The sequence below is a fragment of the Toxorhynchites rutilus genome, chromosome 3 (assembly GCF_029784135.1).
Source record: "Toxorhynchites rutilus septentrionalis strain SRP chromosome 3, ASM2978413v1, whole genome shotgun sequence".
NCBI classification, from domain to species: domain Eukaryota; kingdom Metazoa; phylum Arthropoda; class Insecta; order Diptera; family Culicidae; genus Toxorhynchites; species Toxorhynchites rutilus.
The window spans coordinates 327,042,249-327,058,157 of record NC_073746.1 but is presented as its reverse complement, the minus strand read 5'-3'; the positions used below and the strand labels follow the sequence as shown (position 1 = coordinate 327,058,157).

At 40.3% G+C, this 15,909-nt stretch overlaps 1 protein-coding gene across 2 annotated transcripts in view; it reads right to left on the bottom strand.

The window, feature by feature from the left end:
- LOC129774711 (uncharacterized) overlaps window positions 1-15,909 on the bottom strand; it is a 224,388-nt gene that overhangs the window by 22,494 nt on the left and 185,985 nt on the right. For both annotated transcript variants that reach the window (XM_055778592.1, XM_055778593.1), the window contains exons 8-17: window positions 14,622-14,773; window positions 14,000-14,150; window positions 13,782-13,912; window positions 13,012-13,165; window positions 5,053-5,144; window positions 4,531-4,972; window positions 3,459-3,571; window positions 2,864-2,965; window positions 2,636-2,720; window positions 2,218-2,336 (exon numbers count right to left, since the gene is read on the bottom strand). In XM_055778592.1, coding sequence (XP_055634567.1) covers window positions 2,218-2,336; window positions 2,636-2,720; window positions 2,864-2,965; window positions 3,459-3,571; window positions 4,531-4,972; window positions 5,053-5,144; window positions 13,012-13,165; window positions 13,782-13,912; window positions 14,000-14,150; window positions 14,622-14,773 — 1,541 coding nt within the window. The remainder of the gene's footprint in view (window positions 1-2,217; window positions 2,337-2,635; window positions 2,721-2,863; window positions 2,966-3,458; window positions 3,572-4,530; window positions 4,973-5,052; window positions 5,145-13,011; window positions 13,166-13,781; window positions 13,913-13,999; window positions 14,151-14,621; window positions 14,774-15,909) is intronic.

The window sequence follows — 15,909 nt, the reverse complement described above, 5'->3', positions numbered from 1 at the left end:
ATGGACGACAAAACCTACGTCAAAGCGGACTTTCGTCAGCTGCCGGGCCTGTTGTTCTTCTCCGCAGAGGACAAATTCAGCGTTCCGGAGGAGATTCGCAAGCAGAAACTATCCAAGTTTGCCAAAAAGTACATGGTGTGGCAAGCGATCTGCTCTTGCGGAAAGCGGAGCGCCCCCTTCGTGATGACCGGCACGGTAAACGGGCAGGTTTACCTTAAGGAGTGCCTACAGAAGCGCTTACTACCACTATTGAAGCAGCACGAGGGCCCGACCATCTTCTGGCCGGATCTCGCTTCGTGCCACTATTCAAAGGACGTGTTGGAGTGATACGAAGCCAACGGGGTCACCTTCGTGCCAAAGGAAATGAACCCGCCCAACGCGCCGGAGCTTCGCCCAATAGAGAAATATTGGGCGATTATGAAGCAGGCCCTCCGGAAGAACCCAAAAGTTGTCAAATCGGAGGCGGACTTCAAGAGAAAATGGATTTCTGTTCAAAAAATACTACAACCTGACGTTGTACAGAACCTTATGGACGGGGTAAAGAGGAAGGTGCGAGCATACGGGCTTGGGCTCGAAGTATGAATAAAAAGAAAATGCCAAAAGTTGTTTAATATTTTTCATTTTACCGTCTAAAATTTTCAAAAGGATCGGTCTACTGGGCGAATTTCTACAGCGTTTTTTCCGTGATGCAATTTGATGTGACACACCCTTTCTTACAGGTAACAGGTATATTCAAATTATATTGTTCATATTCGTTTTGTTTCAGCAATTACAATTCCCTTGTTTCGCAATGTTTCACAATCTAAAAGAACATTGAACACATTTTGCTTATAGGTCAAAAATATGTTTTCTCTGTTTTGAAGCATTGAAAACGCAAAATGGCACTAAAACGCTAGAATGAAGAGAATTAGAAAAAAGTCACCAGGTTATCAAATTGTCAGCGTTATGACACCGTTGATTTGACACTACTGAAAATTCGGTAGAAAGTACCGTTCCTGAGATACCACGAGAGGTAGGTTCAGGATCACCGGTCACGTTAGGACCACATTCCCATATTGAATGGACCTTTGGAAGGGGAAGGGAAGATCTCAGAGGAAAGTGAGAAACATAGAAAACATAAAAAATAGTATATAGCTTGCTACAATACGGTGAAATTCTTATTTATTATAACTGATTGATTGTGTGACTTGACAACGCTTCGTGGAGACTGTTTATTCGCACAGAGCGCGTTGTCACGTCACACAATGAATGCCGATAATATTCTATATATTTTTGAAAAACTGAATATACAGAATTCACCGTTCATATTTTGTTGACAAATCATAGAACAAAGTTTATTGATATGTTTTGAAACGGAATCGAAAATACAACATTAATGTTCAAAAGTCGGAAACCGCAAAAAGACAGGTGTTATCACGTCACAAAAGTATTGGGCTGGCAAAAAGCCAATTGAACTGTGAAATTTTCTCTATTTCATTTTAATATCGTTTACTATTTGGAAATCGTGTGATTAATACATGAAAACGAGAAAAAAATTGTTTTTAGTGAGTCAAAATGTTGTCCCGTCACGCTGGAGTGGGTCAATTATATTTATTTTTCATGCAGAATTTCATGTAGACTCATCTTTTTGTATTCCTTTTTTCTAAAAATGTGGAATTTTTTAAAGTATGGTATTTTCAAATATAATATCTACAATATTAATACTGAGTTCGATACAGCGCCACAGTCCGTCGACCTTTCAAAATTCAAATCCAGTAATGGAGATACATCAACTTAGTTTTGAGCAATGTATTTGAATAGTGAAATTCAAATTTTCACTCATCCTGGAAAGTGCATTGACTTCAATCAGTTAGTTGGTTTTACTCGCATTTACAATTTGTCATACGAAAATAAAAATTGTGATTTTGGGTTGCCGCCAACAAACGTAAAAGGTTTAGAAAATACGAGATTGGCGCCAGCGCCCAATTTGGCGTAGAAATGCTCCAATGTTGTATGTATTCGAATAAAGTAATAAACGATTAAATATGCAGAGTGTAATATCACAATTTTCTTCACCGCAATGATCATATTCATGATGACTTATCCGAATACCAACATAAATGTTATCCAAACTCTTTCTCAAATAAGGTCACCTTCCAAAGGGAAAAAAAACTCAAATGTGTGTTTTTTCTACCCAATCACGTTATGACCAATCTAATTTGTCCCCTTTCGACTTACCTTCGTTTTGAATTTGACGAAAATGATGATGCAGATGGCGACGAGGATGAGCGTCACGGCGGCCCCAACCAGCGCTCCCAGAAGGGGCGTCAGCTGCACGAGAACCGCTTTCGAAGGGGCTGTCGGGATGGGAGAAAGAACGAAATAGCAATAATGGAAATCCCATTAGTTGAAGGTTGAGGCCTAGTTGATTCTTTTTTTTATTTCTGTCCTGCAAAGCCCACGCAGCATCATGCTTAGTAGACAATTTTAGTATGAGGAAACGAAAAAAAAACTGATCAGCTTAGTCCCAAAAACGCACATTGTGCACTTTGATGGGGCCGAAAGTCAACTTCTGAACCCGGAACGAGAGTGGGTGGGACAAAGTGAAACCGCAAAGCGACGGCCAATTTGTTGGTGGCTCGATGGCGCGACTTACCGGTACGCAGCAGTGGGGCCGGCAGGGTCTGAGCTTTGACACGGAAACTGCTGGGAGCCGTGCCCTGGAGATTAAATGGTGTGATCTGCAAGGTGAAGTTGGCGTTAGATAGCATGCATGACACACGGGAGAAAAAGTCGGAAAGTTTCAGTTGAAAAAACGTGCCATCCGTTATTATGCAGCTGGGAGTCGGCTGGCGGGAGCAACGGGGAAGCACTTTTCACTTACCTTGATGATGAAGCTGGTATCGCTCGGAAGCTTTTTCAGCAGCATCTCCGAACCGTGGAACGTGACGCTCAGGAGGAGCTTTTTCGTGTGCTCGTCGAAAACCTGTGTGGGTTTGGGAGGGAGAAAAATGGCATCAGGTTAGTTTAGAAATCCGCTTGCGAACACAGGATGTATAACGATGTTAATCCGGTATAATGAGCGATGAAGTTGCGCGGTTTCGACGCAGCGAAGATACATTTTTTTTGCGATTCAACAAATATGGTCGCGGAAAGATAAATGACCGAGATTATTCTTTGATGGCTAAAATCATCTGTTCCAGCACGATTTGCACAGCATTATCCAGTGAAGAATGAAACACGTTGTATATTTTTTTTACGTGAAATAACAATTGTGCAGAGAATAATAAGAACGTTGAATGGGTCATACCGATACAAATGGGCGAAAGGAACGAAGATTACCGATGGCGTTTCGCTTGGAAATGAGCAGTTTATCCTCTCACCTCGGGGCTTTGTGCTGTCTCGAAGTGAAAATTGAAACCCAAGGACACGAACACGTGGGCAGCATAAGAAGAGTCATAGTTGGATTATAAACTTACGTCAATGTGGAACTGCTGCGGGATGCCACCATCCTTGCCGGGGACACAGGACACATGCACCGTATAGGCGGTCACATTCGATATTGTGCAACTTTTAATTGGATCAGGTACATCTGCAAAAAGTCGGAAAACGGATTAGATAGGTCACGTTTCGCGTAGGTTTTTATTTTTATTTAGCAGATGGGGTGAATCGTGTTTTGCTGCCATTCGACATTGCAGCATATCGGTGACAAAACAAAATGGATCCTACAGCAATCTATGTAAGTTTGGGATGAGCCAAAACGTGAACACAGTTTAGTTGGACAACAAAAAACTACACTTTGAAACAAAACTAATTGGCTGTCGCTTTTTCATTTTTTGGAAGTTGGGTATGAGCGCCGCAAAGAGCTCTAATTTTGCCTCATCGATCGAAAGCATGTTGTCCACATCCCTGTGGAACATTTTTTATTTCAATTGGAACATGTCCCATATGTGTATAAAGTTTTTCAGTGACTTTTTTGATAGAAGAATATGAACTAACGTTGCTAATAAAATTAATATATTGTAAAAAAATCAATATATTTTTGGTCGAACATTCATCTTAGAAATATGACTGGAAAACGGAGAAAGATCAAAAGATTAGATATGAATGGTATTTTTAAACTTTTTGTTGTTGAATACATCAAATCTATAAAAAAAATCGATGGATGATCTAACTTTTATCGTTTTCGCTTTGATTTCAGTGAAATACTTAAGTGTTCCAACAGTGCATAAACCATCATTAGATTTTAAAATAAGTCGTTTGATTACAAAACACATATAAATTATGCGAATGCTATACACGTTGGTACTCTGCTACTCTCATTCACGCTTCAGTTAATGCAATCCAATTAGAAATAATACACAGAAATACAGCCACAAACGATATTGAGCGTTCCGAGCGGAATGAAACCACAGCGACCAGCCATTCTCCTGGCAATAAAAGTAGGATTAAATAATTCAAAATGCTGCGTAGCTTGATCCATTCCTCACCGCTTCTACTGATGCTTCAGTGAAACGATTCGTTCCCCCTGAATTAAACAAATGAACTCACCTGCCACCAGGATGTGATAGAGGCAGTGGCCACTCTGGCCGAACGTGTTTGTGGCGGTGCAGGTGATCGTACCGAAGCTGGTGAACGATTCGATCCGGTACATGTACAGCTGGCCATCGACGAGGGTCGTCTTGGGGGGCTGCTGATGCCGTTCCAGCTTTCGGCGCACCATTTCCTCTAGGCTCGGCCCCACCAGGACATTGTGATTACTGCCGCCGGCGGAGGAAGCCGCGGCGGAGGAGGAGGACAGCGATGATGATGATGAAGCCGATGACGAGGACGAATGATGATGATGGTGATGGGGATGGTCCCCTTGGGAACCGTGTTCGGACTCCGCCAGCACCAGATGATGGTGCAGCTCGGATTCGACATTGGTGTACGGAGGAAGCTCGAGCATGCTTTCCAGTGAGTTATTAAATTGCCATCGGAAGAGCAAATTGGGCTGTGCGTAGAGAGGAAGGCAAATAATTAGTATTAATGGTCGAGCAATTTACAAACATTTAATGCGAGTAAATAAATTACCATCGGATTAGCGTCGATATCGCAAGTGATGTTAACTGTTTGCTTAACTGCGGCGCGTATTATTTGTGCTTCTGATTTGCAAACCGGGGGATCTGCGTACCAAAATAAACAGAAAGAATGAGAAATGTTTCCGCACGGGTTGGTATTGTTGGTTGTATTATTCAGTAATCTCATGCGCTCAAAACGGAAAGTGTTGGTGTGTATACAGAAGGATATATAATAGGGCGACAAGTATAGGATTGGGCTCCGGAGTCTGTGATGCAATAGCGCTGCAAAGTGTAAAACAATTTCCATATGCTTTGGATTTTGTGCACGTGTATGACAATATCACAATATGACAGACATTCGTCATTCTGAGATGTCTATCGTTCATGGTTTTATTCGATAGTGATCAAATAAATTTATCTCCTATTTAATTATTGTTGCTGATAATGATTTTAAAAGTTGGTAAATTGGTAAATTTGTAAATTTTTACGGAGCAACTCTGTACGCTTTCTTAATAGATTTTGCTTTTATACCAACAGAATGTCTGATCCTGAATCAATTATTTCCTTTCATTAATTCGAACCACAGAGAATAAACTCGACCATCTGTTGGAGAATTACCTCAAGATTCGTAGGACATTTGCTTTGTATACTCACAGCAAATATTTAACTTTCTGTGAGTATTCATTTATAAAAAACGCAGAAGAAACTGAACTGTAACTAACATTTTTCCATGACAATACATAATACAACATATACATCGAGACAAGTTTTTTTTTTAAATAACCTATCTTTGAATAACTCAAAAACGTCATAGCCGACATTTAAATCGCGTTTCCAAATTCTTCAAGGCCAATTTCAACTTTTTATTAAAAATAAGATTATGCTTTTGTTTTTTTTTAAATCACAAGTCATAAACCTTAGAAGAGAAATATTCCAAAAGCATTTGTCCAGCCTTAGAATTAGTTTTCTTAAATGTTACATTTTTCACAGCTCTTTTGACAGCAAGATGATTAGATAAATACTGCACAAAATATAGAATGAAATAATTCGAATAACACGTACAGGGAAACTTCGATATAACGTACCCTCGATATAACGTACATTTTATGTATGGTGACTTTATTTATATTTTTTATTTATTTGTTGTTTCGTCTTCGATAAAACTCGCACAGACTACTCTATCTAATATTTTTAATACTATTTTTAAAAGTAGGTTTGCTAGTCGTAAAATCAAAGTGAGCACTGATTTCATTGAATGCACGTAGGCATGAGTCCAATGGATTGTTGAAGCCGTAGCCGGTTCGGGGTACAGGTACAGAGATGAGCTGTGTGAATCTTAACTGCCGTGCAGGAACGTGAAAAGGAACATTTTCTAAGAGTTGGGGACAGTCGATGTTGTTGCGCAGTAGGTCGAAGATCATCAGTTGCAGAATGTGAGTGCGCCTCGCACGTAGTGTTTCCATACCGATCAACATACAGCGTGCGGAATAATCGGGCAGGTTAGAGGGGTCGGTCCAAGGGAGATTCCGCAAGGCAAATCGAATGAAACACTTCTGAATGCGTTCGATTCTGATGATCAGCGATGTGTGGTAAGGTGCCCACACAGGTGCAGCGTATTCCAAGATGCTTCGGACTAAAGCGCAAAACAAAGTTTTTTGGGCGTAGATATCGGTGAACTGGCAGGTAGATCGTCGTATGAATCCAAGTACCGTATAAGCCTTAGCAGTGATAAGCGCAACATGTTCGTTGAATCTCAACTTGGAGTCAATAGTAACTCCAAGATCGCATATTGTATAAACACGTTCCAGTGGCACAGACCCAATGTGGTACTGATGTTTTACGGCGGCGATCCTACGGGTGAATGAAATCACCTTGCATTTTTTCACGTTTACTCTCATGCCGTTTACGTTGCACCACAATAACGTTTCGTCAATGTCTTTTTGGAGTACGAGGCAGTCGAGCGTTGTCCTGACTACTCGATACATTTTCAGGTCATCAGCGAACATTTGTTTGTATGATGAAATACGGGGGCACAGGTCGTTGACGAACAGAACAAATAACATTGGCCCTAGCACGCTACCTTGCGGAACTCCTGAAGTAGTTGAGAAGATTACTGAGTGAGCCGCATTGATCGTCACGAAGGATTGGTGACCGGTCAAGTAGGAAAAGATCCAATCAACCACCCAACTTGGAAATCCCATAGCGCTGAATTTTTTACATGCATACATGTGCGGCACGGTGTCGAAAGCTTTTGAAAAATCGACGTAGATGGAGTCGACCTGCCGACGAGCTTCGACTTCACGAAACAATGTATTTGTGTAGCAAAGCAGATTCGTTGTTGTGGACCGATGCTGGACGAAACCATGCTGGAACTCCGATATGAGTGGATGCACCACATTGTACAAAGCGTTGTGCACTAACTTTTCGAAGACTTTACTGAAGCAGCAGAGAAGTGATATTCCACGGTAGTTCTTCACGTGATTCCGATTACCCGCTTTGTGAATTGGTACTATTGAGGCCTTTTTCCAAACGGTGGGAAAAATTCTTTCCCTCAACGAGCGGTTGAATATGCAAGAGACGGGAAAAGCCAGTGAGTGAGCACAGTGTTTCAGCAGAGATGGAGGAATGCCATCGACTCCAGGCCCTTTTGATGCATCTAGATCATGCAAGGCTTTCAAGACTTCATCCGGAGAGAAATTGAACGTTGGCATATTCAGATTGTGCTCCTGTATGCGATCGAAGCTTGCACCGTGCAGAGGCGGTGAAGTTGAATTGTACACTGTCTGGAAGAAGCTCGCAAACAGTTTGGCGACATCGCCAGGAGAGCTGGCAGTGATTCCATCGAACTCCATTGTATCCGGGATGCGATTGCCTGAGCGATGCGATTTCACGTAATTCCAAAATGCCGATGGGTTTCGCTTAAGATTTGCTTGAGTTCGTTGTATATATTCTCCGTACCTGGACCTCAATAATGCGTTGTAATTTGTTTCTGTTAATCTGAGACTATTTTTATCTTCTGTTGATCTTGTGCTCAAATAGCGTTTGCGTGCCTTCCGCAGTACGTTCCGAAAGTTGCGTAAATCAGAGGTCCACCAAGGTTGCGTCGGAATTGGCTTCACTACACGTCGTTTGAGGGGAATTTGCGCATAAAGAACTTCATACAATTTGTCGTAGAAACGTTCAGCTATAACTTTGACCGAGCCTCCTTCCAGCAGTTGAAGCCAGTCAATAGAGGACAGTATGTTGTTCAACGAGTCAAAGTTACACAACCTGAAATTCAATTCAGGTGGAAGAGACGCATAGTCAGAGAAGTTGGCCGGACTGTAGAGGGCGTCCATGTTTAAAACAAAGGGCTTGTGATGTTCATCGGCTGCCAATAACGGGACCGCAGGCTCTAGTAGATTCGCGATGTCCGGTTCACTTATGAACGCCATGTCGAGAAGTCTGCCGTTCGAATTTGGATGCGAATTCACTTGAGTTAATCCCAAACTTAGCATCGGTTCAGTAAGTGCCAGTTCCTGTTCCGTAGATGCGTTAGATGGTAAATAGCCGTTTATGTCCTCATCGAAGACCCAACTCAAAAGCGGGAGGTTGTAGTCGCCTAGTGCCAAGATTACATCTTTACTCGAACATCCATCCATGATCGACTGTAGCGCGTTGGTATGAGACGTGTAGAGAGCCGGACTGGAGAGGGGGCGCAAATAGATAGTTGCGATGTATAGTGTTCTGTACAGCAGACTAATGCGCACAGCCACTTGCTCGAGATGGCCACAGTCCTCAAGCGGTATTACAGCACACGAGTAGTTGGATTTTACCGCGATAAGTACACCACCTCCTCTGGAAAATTGGCTGGTAACTGGATATAACGTACACATTTCCAGAGTGTAAAGGCCTTTTTTCTTCAATATTTTTTTCTGATAGAACAATGAATTATCTGTATTGTGATGCTAAAACAAGTTTTGTACCTTCAATAAATCCCGAAATACAGCTGGTTTTGTGATTTCGGATTCTAAATGAATCAAGCTTTAATCAACAGTACGAAGGAAAACATCATGAGAAAGGCTGGCTTCGTCTTCTGATTGAAGTTATTCATTAACTTTACTAAAACAGCGATATAACGTACCCTCGATATAACGTACATTTTACCTCGATATAACGTACACATTCCCAGAGTGTAAAGGCCTTTTTTCTTCAATATTTTTTTCTGATAGAACAATGAATAATCTGTATTGTGATGCTGAAACAAGTTTTGTATCTTCAATCAATACCGAAATACAGCTGGTTTTGTGATTCCGGATTCTAAATTTTCGCAAATATGAATTTTTTCAAAGGAGACTAGATCATTGGTTTCAATTTGATATGTCGATCATCTGAATCGGTCCAGTTGTACAAAAGTTATGATTTTTTCAAAAAAAGGCTTTTTTGGAAAAAGAGGGAAAATTATTTTTTTTAACATTCGGTTAACTTAACATAACTTAAAAACGAAAAAAATTCAGATCTCTGATTTTCGGATATGTTATGTAAAAAATCTTCAGCTTTCAAAAAATATATAGCGCTGTCAAGAATATACAGCGCCATCTAGTCCAAAGCCACGAAAACGACAAAAAAACAATCAATAATTACGAAAACAAAATCAAAGTTTTTGGCAAACGTAATTTTTTTCCCGGAAAAGACTAAGTAATTTGTTTCAATTTGATATATCGATCATCTGAATCGGTATAGTAGTTCAAAAGTCATGAATTTTCGAAAAAAAAGTCATTTTTAGGAAAAAGGCGAAAAAATTGATGTTTCTGACAACCCTAAAATGGAAATGGGCAGAATGAAAAAAATATAAAATATGGGTTTATTATTTTGCGATAAAGAACAAATTTTTCACTTTTTCTGAGAACCTCTATATCGGTTTGACAAGGAATGGCTGTATATGGAATCATTCTACGCCACATTCAACGGCCACTACCGTCTTTTTCCGATGTTTTATGAGACTTTGTAAAAAAGGTTGCGGCTTCTCTTAATTGCAAATTTCATTATCATATGGTCGATTCTAACTGTGACTGATTTAAGAGTGTAACCGAAATTATTGACCTTTTCCAAAAAAAATCACATTCGAAGTCCAGCTATCTCATTAAAAAAGAATATTCGACAAAGTTTTTGAAATTTAAATAAACGCTCTAGCGAAATAAACATTTTTAACATACCGTCAAAATTAGCTTCTTAAAAAATTTTCTTTAATAGTAATAACTTTTCTATTTCTAGTCTTCCACCATTTGAGATTGGACTTCTAAAATAAGTCTTGTCAATATCGAAACTCGACGGCGCCAGTGGTAGTGTGGTTAGCGTAACAGCCTCACAATCCGATCGGCCTGGGTTCAATCCCAGCTGGCGTCGTTGGGATTTTCTGAAGCGAAAAATCTCTGGTTACGTCTTTCTTCGGAAGGGAAGTAAAAGAAGTTGGCCCGACTCATGAGTTGTTGAGTCTGATAGCAACAGGTGGAGTCGCCTCCCTGATGTCGGTGATTGGCACTAAAGTGGCGGAAATAAGCCGACGAAAAATAAGCAAAGATAAAAAAAATATATATTGAAAGTTATTGATATTTCTTCCTAAAAAATACGCTCTCTTCATTTGTTTGTCATTCGTTTTGGGGAAAACATAAACGAAGTTTATTGGCACAATTTGAAAGAGCTTATTTCACTCTACGTAATGTGTGACTTTCAAAACTATGTTATTTTTTTGTGTTTGAGTAAATTGAAATTCAGATCATGAGTTTTTGGGTGAAAACCTATCAATGACTTTGAGTAGGATTAAGACACTGACAAGTTCTGCATTGTAAAATGTTGGTCTTGAATATCTCTAACAGTCGTACGAAGGCAGCTTTGATGTATGATTTGAAACATAAAAGTTGAAGCAAAAACAAAACGTTTTTTATGGTCACTCTAATGCAACTTAGATAAAAAGCGTCGTTATCTCGAAAAAATTGTTTGACCGAAAATTGACCTTCTGGGACTTAGTTATCAAAACTTCGAGTGCTTTCAGGCACTCCTTTTTGGTCCAATAACCCAATAAACAAAATGTACATGATCGGTTCTTTGAATTTGATAATGATTTTTTCTCTCCATACATTCCTTGCCACTCAAGCTAAGTCTCAGAAGGTCGATTTTCTGCCAAATTTTTTTTCAAAGATAACATCTCGACGTTTTATGCATAAGTCATTTGGCATATAAAACATGTTTTTCCTTATTTCATGTATATGCAACCACACCAAATACCACCCCTCCTGTATCAAATATATATACAGAGAAACATGTGTGTTTCATTTGTACGAAACCAAATTTGGCATGTGGAGGTTTTAGGATGCAATAAATATTTCTATGGTGGTTAGACACTCCTCCCGCTCTCTAAGGGTGGGCTGCATACAAATGAAACACAAATTTCTGCATAACTCGAAAACTAATCAAGCAAATGGAGCCACATTTGACATGTGAAGGTTTTACGGGGCCCTCTCTAAGGGGGGCTGCCATACAAACGAAACACAAACTTCTGCATAACTCCCGAACTAATCAAGCACAATTTGGGATGTGAGGGTTTTAGGGTATGAGAAATGTTTCTATAACGGTATGACACCCCTCCCTCCTCTGGAACGGAGAGGGAGTCCCATAAATATATTACACATATTTCAACCAAAAATATTCCAACTAAACATGACAATTGAAAATTTCCGGAAAATTCTGAAATTCGGAAAGTTAAATTTCCATGTGTTCTACAATTGCATAGTGACAAGTGCAGTTAGTACATTTGATGTTTGCGCTAGCGAAATTGATCTTTGTTCGAAACTGGGAATGGATTTTTATGCGATGAAACGCACTCTTATATCGTCTTCTATCTATACCAAAAAAAAAAAGGATCGCCGGATGTGTTGATAAGAGCAGACCTCGAGAAAAAAAATTGTCCGATTTAGGGATGTCTTTATTCTATCATATTTTCTGTATAAAACATTTATTCCATGTAACGGAGAAACATGTTATTTGCAAGTGGTTGAAAAATCTTGAACTAGAATTGTGTCTGAAAATAATCTGATATTATAATGATGAGTTTTGTTATAAATACTTGGAATTTTATAGTAAAAGGTAAATTCAACGGGGTCGATTAGAAGATCAATCAATGAACAGTTCTACGATTGGACCCAAGAACTTGCTCATAAGAAGAAAACGTGAATGTTTGAAGATATTGATAACAAAAAACAAATTTTGGGCGGGACGAAGTTTGCCGGGTCAGCTAGTTGTGTATGAAATTAATGTATATTGTAATGACGAGTTCTGGTAGAAGTACTAGGAATTCATAGTAAAATTAAGCTTTAAATGGGCAATTTGCTGATTTGCTACGAATAAATTGACCTGTATCGTTCGCACTGACTTAAAACACAGCCACCGAAGCCATGTCCTGATAAGCGGTTATCCTTGAAGTAGTGAGAGATTTGAATTTGGAAACAAATTATTTTTAAGATTGTTTCATCAGAAAAATGTTATGTCGTAAGTACAATTCCCCAGAGGCAGAGAAGAGAGACACTGGAGCGCATTCATTTCTCCAACAAATCGAAAGGAAACTTCACAGAAAGGGTTTCTCTTGTTCCGGCTAATGTGTTGAAAAAGTCAACGGTTTGAAAAAAAATACCATGCGTTCGCTTTGAGATCCCATTGTCGAACAAAACGGCCCCATTGAAAAGTAACGATAGTCATTCACACGATGCCACCGAATGGAGAAATGAAACATTAACACTATCAATGGCAATCACCATGTGCCCTATAGAGCCACAGTTAATGTAAACAAATAACAACAAATAAATGTGCAACGTATGAATGTTTGATTAATATCATTTCGCGGAATGCCGGAAGTTTGTGGGTGGGTGAGAGAATAAACGAGAAAAGGGACGCGGAAGCGCAAGAGAGGGGGATAGCACATGCGATTGGGAATAATTACATTTGATATCCAAATAGAGCTGATTGCTGTTGACGGTTCCGAGCGTGTTGGCCGCCCTGCACATGTACTCGCCGTGGGTCGCCTTCGTGATGCTCTGCAGCACCAGCGTCTGATTGGAGATGATTACGCCGCGCGCTGGTTGTAGCACTTTGTTCTGGAATTAAATTTGAATTATAATGTGCGGCCAACCGGAATGGTCGTGGGATCAGGGAAGACGAAAATGCGCAGGAGGGTCGGAGGATGAGGATCAGGATTTTCGCAGTGGAAAATATGGGCCAATTTTTCCTCTGGATGTTTTTGATAGGGCCCGTGGCGGGTATGGAATGGTGTCCTGTGGGATGGAAACTTTGTCCGTCCGGGTCTGAGGGGAACATAAATATAATTCAACTTGTTTCATCATCACATTTTGTTTTTGTTCTGCGGGGAAATTCGAAAAGTTCGGTCCGCTGAATGGAATGGGAGCGGCATAACAAAAGGGGAATTGGGTTGAATTTCTCTTTTTTTGGACACACCATCGCTTCGTTGATGTGGCTAATTGAAACTGACATTGATTGTGTTTTCGTGAGGATGGATTTTAGCTATGAGGAGGAAACTTCTCCCTTCATTCTTGGCAGTATTGTTTTTCCAATAATTTCAGTTCGGTTTATCATTTTCTGATTCCATTCGTTCGGCATCTGCATAATTGCGTGGCCTAATTTGATTTCATCGCTTTCGTGTTCTATATTCAGTTCAATTTAAACGACCTGTAACTTTCACTCAAAAACACTCACGTTGTGGAACCATTCGATCTTCTTTGCCGGTGGGTTCGCCTTGATGTCACACTCCAAATACACGTCTGAACCCTCCATCAGGTTCTGGGAATTCAGCGGAGCCCCAAGTGATAGCGAAATCACGGGAACATCTGTGCGTTAGCGGGAAAACGAGAACGAACGATAACGATGGTAAAACGGGTTGAAAATTGCCCGATAAGTGGGTCACATATACTCACGTCTGACATCCAGCACACGGGAATCTTTGAGATAGATCGCTGGTCCCCCGAATTCGTTATAGCTAATTGAGCATGTAATTGATTTTTCATTATCTTCCGGTCCGGGCACGAACACCAACTCCGAAACAGTCACGTTCCCGTCATTAGATGTCTGTTCAATTGAGGGACGAGACGGAAAAGGTCAAAAAGGAGCAATTATAATTACTTTGCGTCCAATGTCAGAGCGACTGGATCGAAAATATTTGCTTAATTAATTAGAGACTGACGATGGTCCGTTGTCGGTTGTCTCCCCTTCAATGGATTATCTTGACCACAAAAGAGGGACAAGGGTTGGTTCCGGGTAATTTGTAAATTGGTTTAGAAGGGATGTGCGAACATTGACGATGGAATGAAATCTCAGACAAATAGTCGAGATCATTTAAATTAACTCTGACTCTGCTTCCATTGGAAGACCGGGCATTCCTGTGATTTTTTTTTCGTGGATCGAATTTAAGAGATAATGACAATACATTATTTTAACATCCGTCTGAAATCGCCGTTGGAAAAAGTTTCGCCAGTGCTTTAATTAATTACGCTTCGAATATAATGATTTGCGCTTCCGGTGGCGAAGCCTCAAGCTTACCGTTTGTGACGAGCCCCGAATGATGGAGGTGCCTTTGCTCCACACGATGCTTGGTGCAGGGCGGCTTCCAGCCGTGTGGCAGGATACTTGTGTCTTGATCCCTGCCGTCAGTGTATCCTGCAGACCCTGGATGGCGACGAATAGCGGAGGCACTGCGAGTGAGATAAAATGAGAAAGAGAACAGAGAAAAAAATATATAAATTCAGTTTGCGAGTTGATTTTAATTAAACATTAATTGATATGATTGCGGCTTCAATGAGAATCTCGTGACACGGCTCAAGTGTCAGCTTGTGTGACGTGCCCTCGAAACAGCATCGTCGAAATTACGCAAGGGATTTCACGACAGGATGTTGATCGGCTGATGCGATATAAAGTACAGACAAACCGGAGAAGAGACCAGGTGCCTCCGAATGGAACGTGCAACCGTGAAATGGTCCGGAGATTAAATGTTACTGTTATGGCGGGATGTTTTAATAAAATGGGAAATGAGCATGCAAATGCCGTTAAGCTTAACGGCTGTCGGTTTAATCATTCTGCCGGTGTTCAGCGTTCCGATTTTGTAGTCTTCTCTGCTTCACGCTTCACGATATGGGTAAGAAAGAGTGTATGAATGTATATTTCCTTATCATCCCATCTGAGTTTACTATATTCATATTCGATTTCAGCCTACAAGACCTACGAATCGAAGAATAATGTATATGAGAATATAAGAAACATTTAAATAAGAATTAAAGCTCATCGTAAGCCGCTCGATATTTACAATTTGATAAAACCCATTTTCCTGAGTTTATCGAGCAGAACCAACCTTTTCGGATGGCTGGATGTTATTCATCTCAGTTGTAAAGAAACAATTTCCTTGCTATTGGGAATTCATAATGGTCCATGAATCACTCGGCCGAGAAAAGTTTTCCCAAGTGTCAGTGTTTTTTTAGAATTTTGATGTGACATGAATTCAGTGAAAAAAAACATAAAGCAAACGGCGTTCCGTTCAGTTGAACGTTGAGAAACGCTAAGGGTAAAATTCCGTGGAAGGGAAATTAGTCAACCAGACCATTGGAAGGTTTTTAGGTATGCTAACTTCGGAGGCGTTACGCTCGAATGCGATCCAACCAGCTTTCTGAGAAATCAGATTTTCCGCGTCGTGGATGTGATTAAGCGACAAATAATTTCACAATTTTTGTTTTATCGCAAAATTGTTTTTAGTGATGAGGCACATTTTTGGTTGACCATTTAACAAAAAAAAAGAATTTTGATGATTGAATCAAACACATCCAGCAATGGTTCCGGC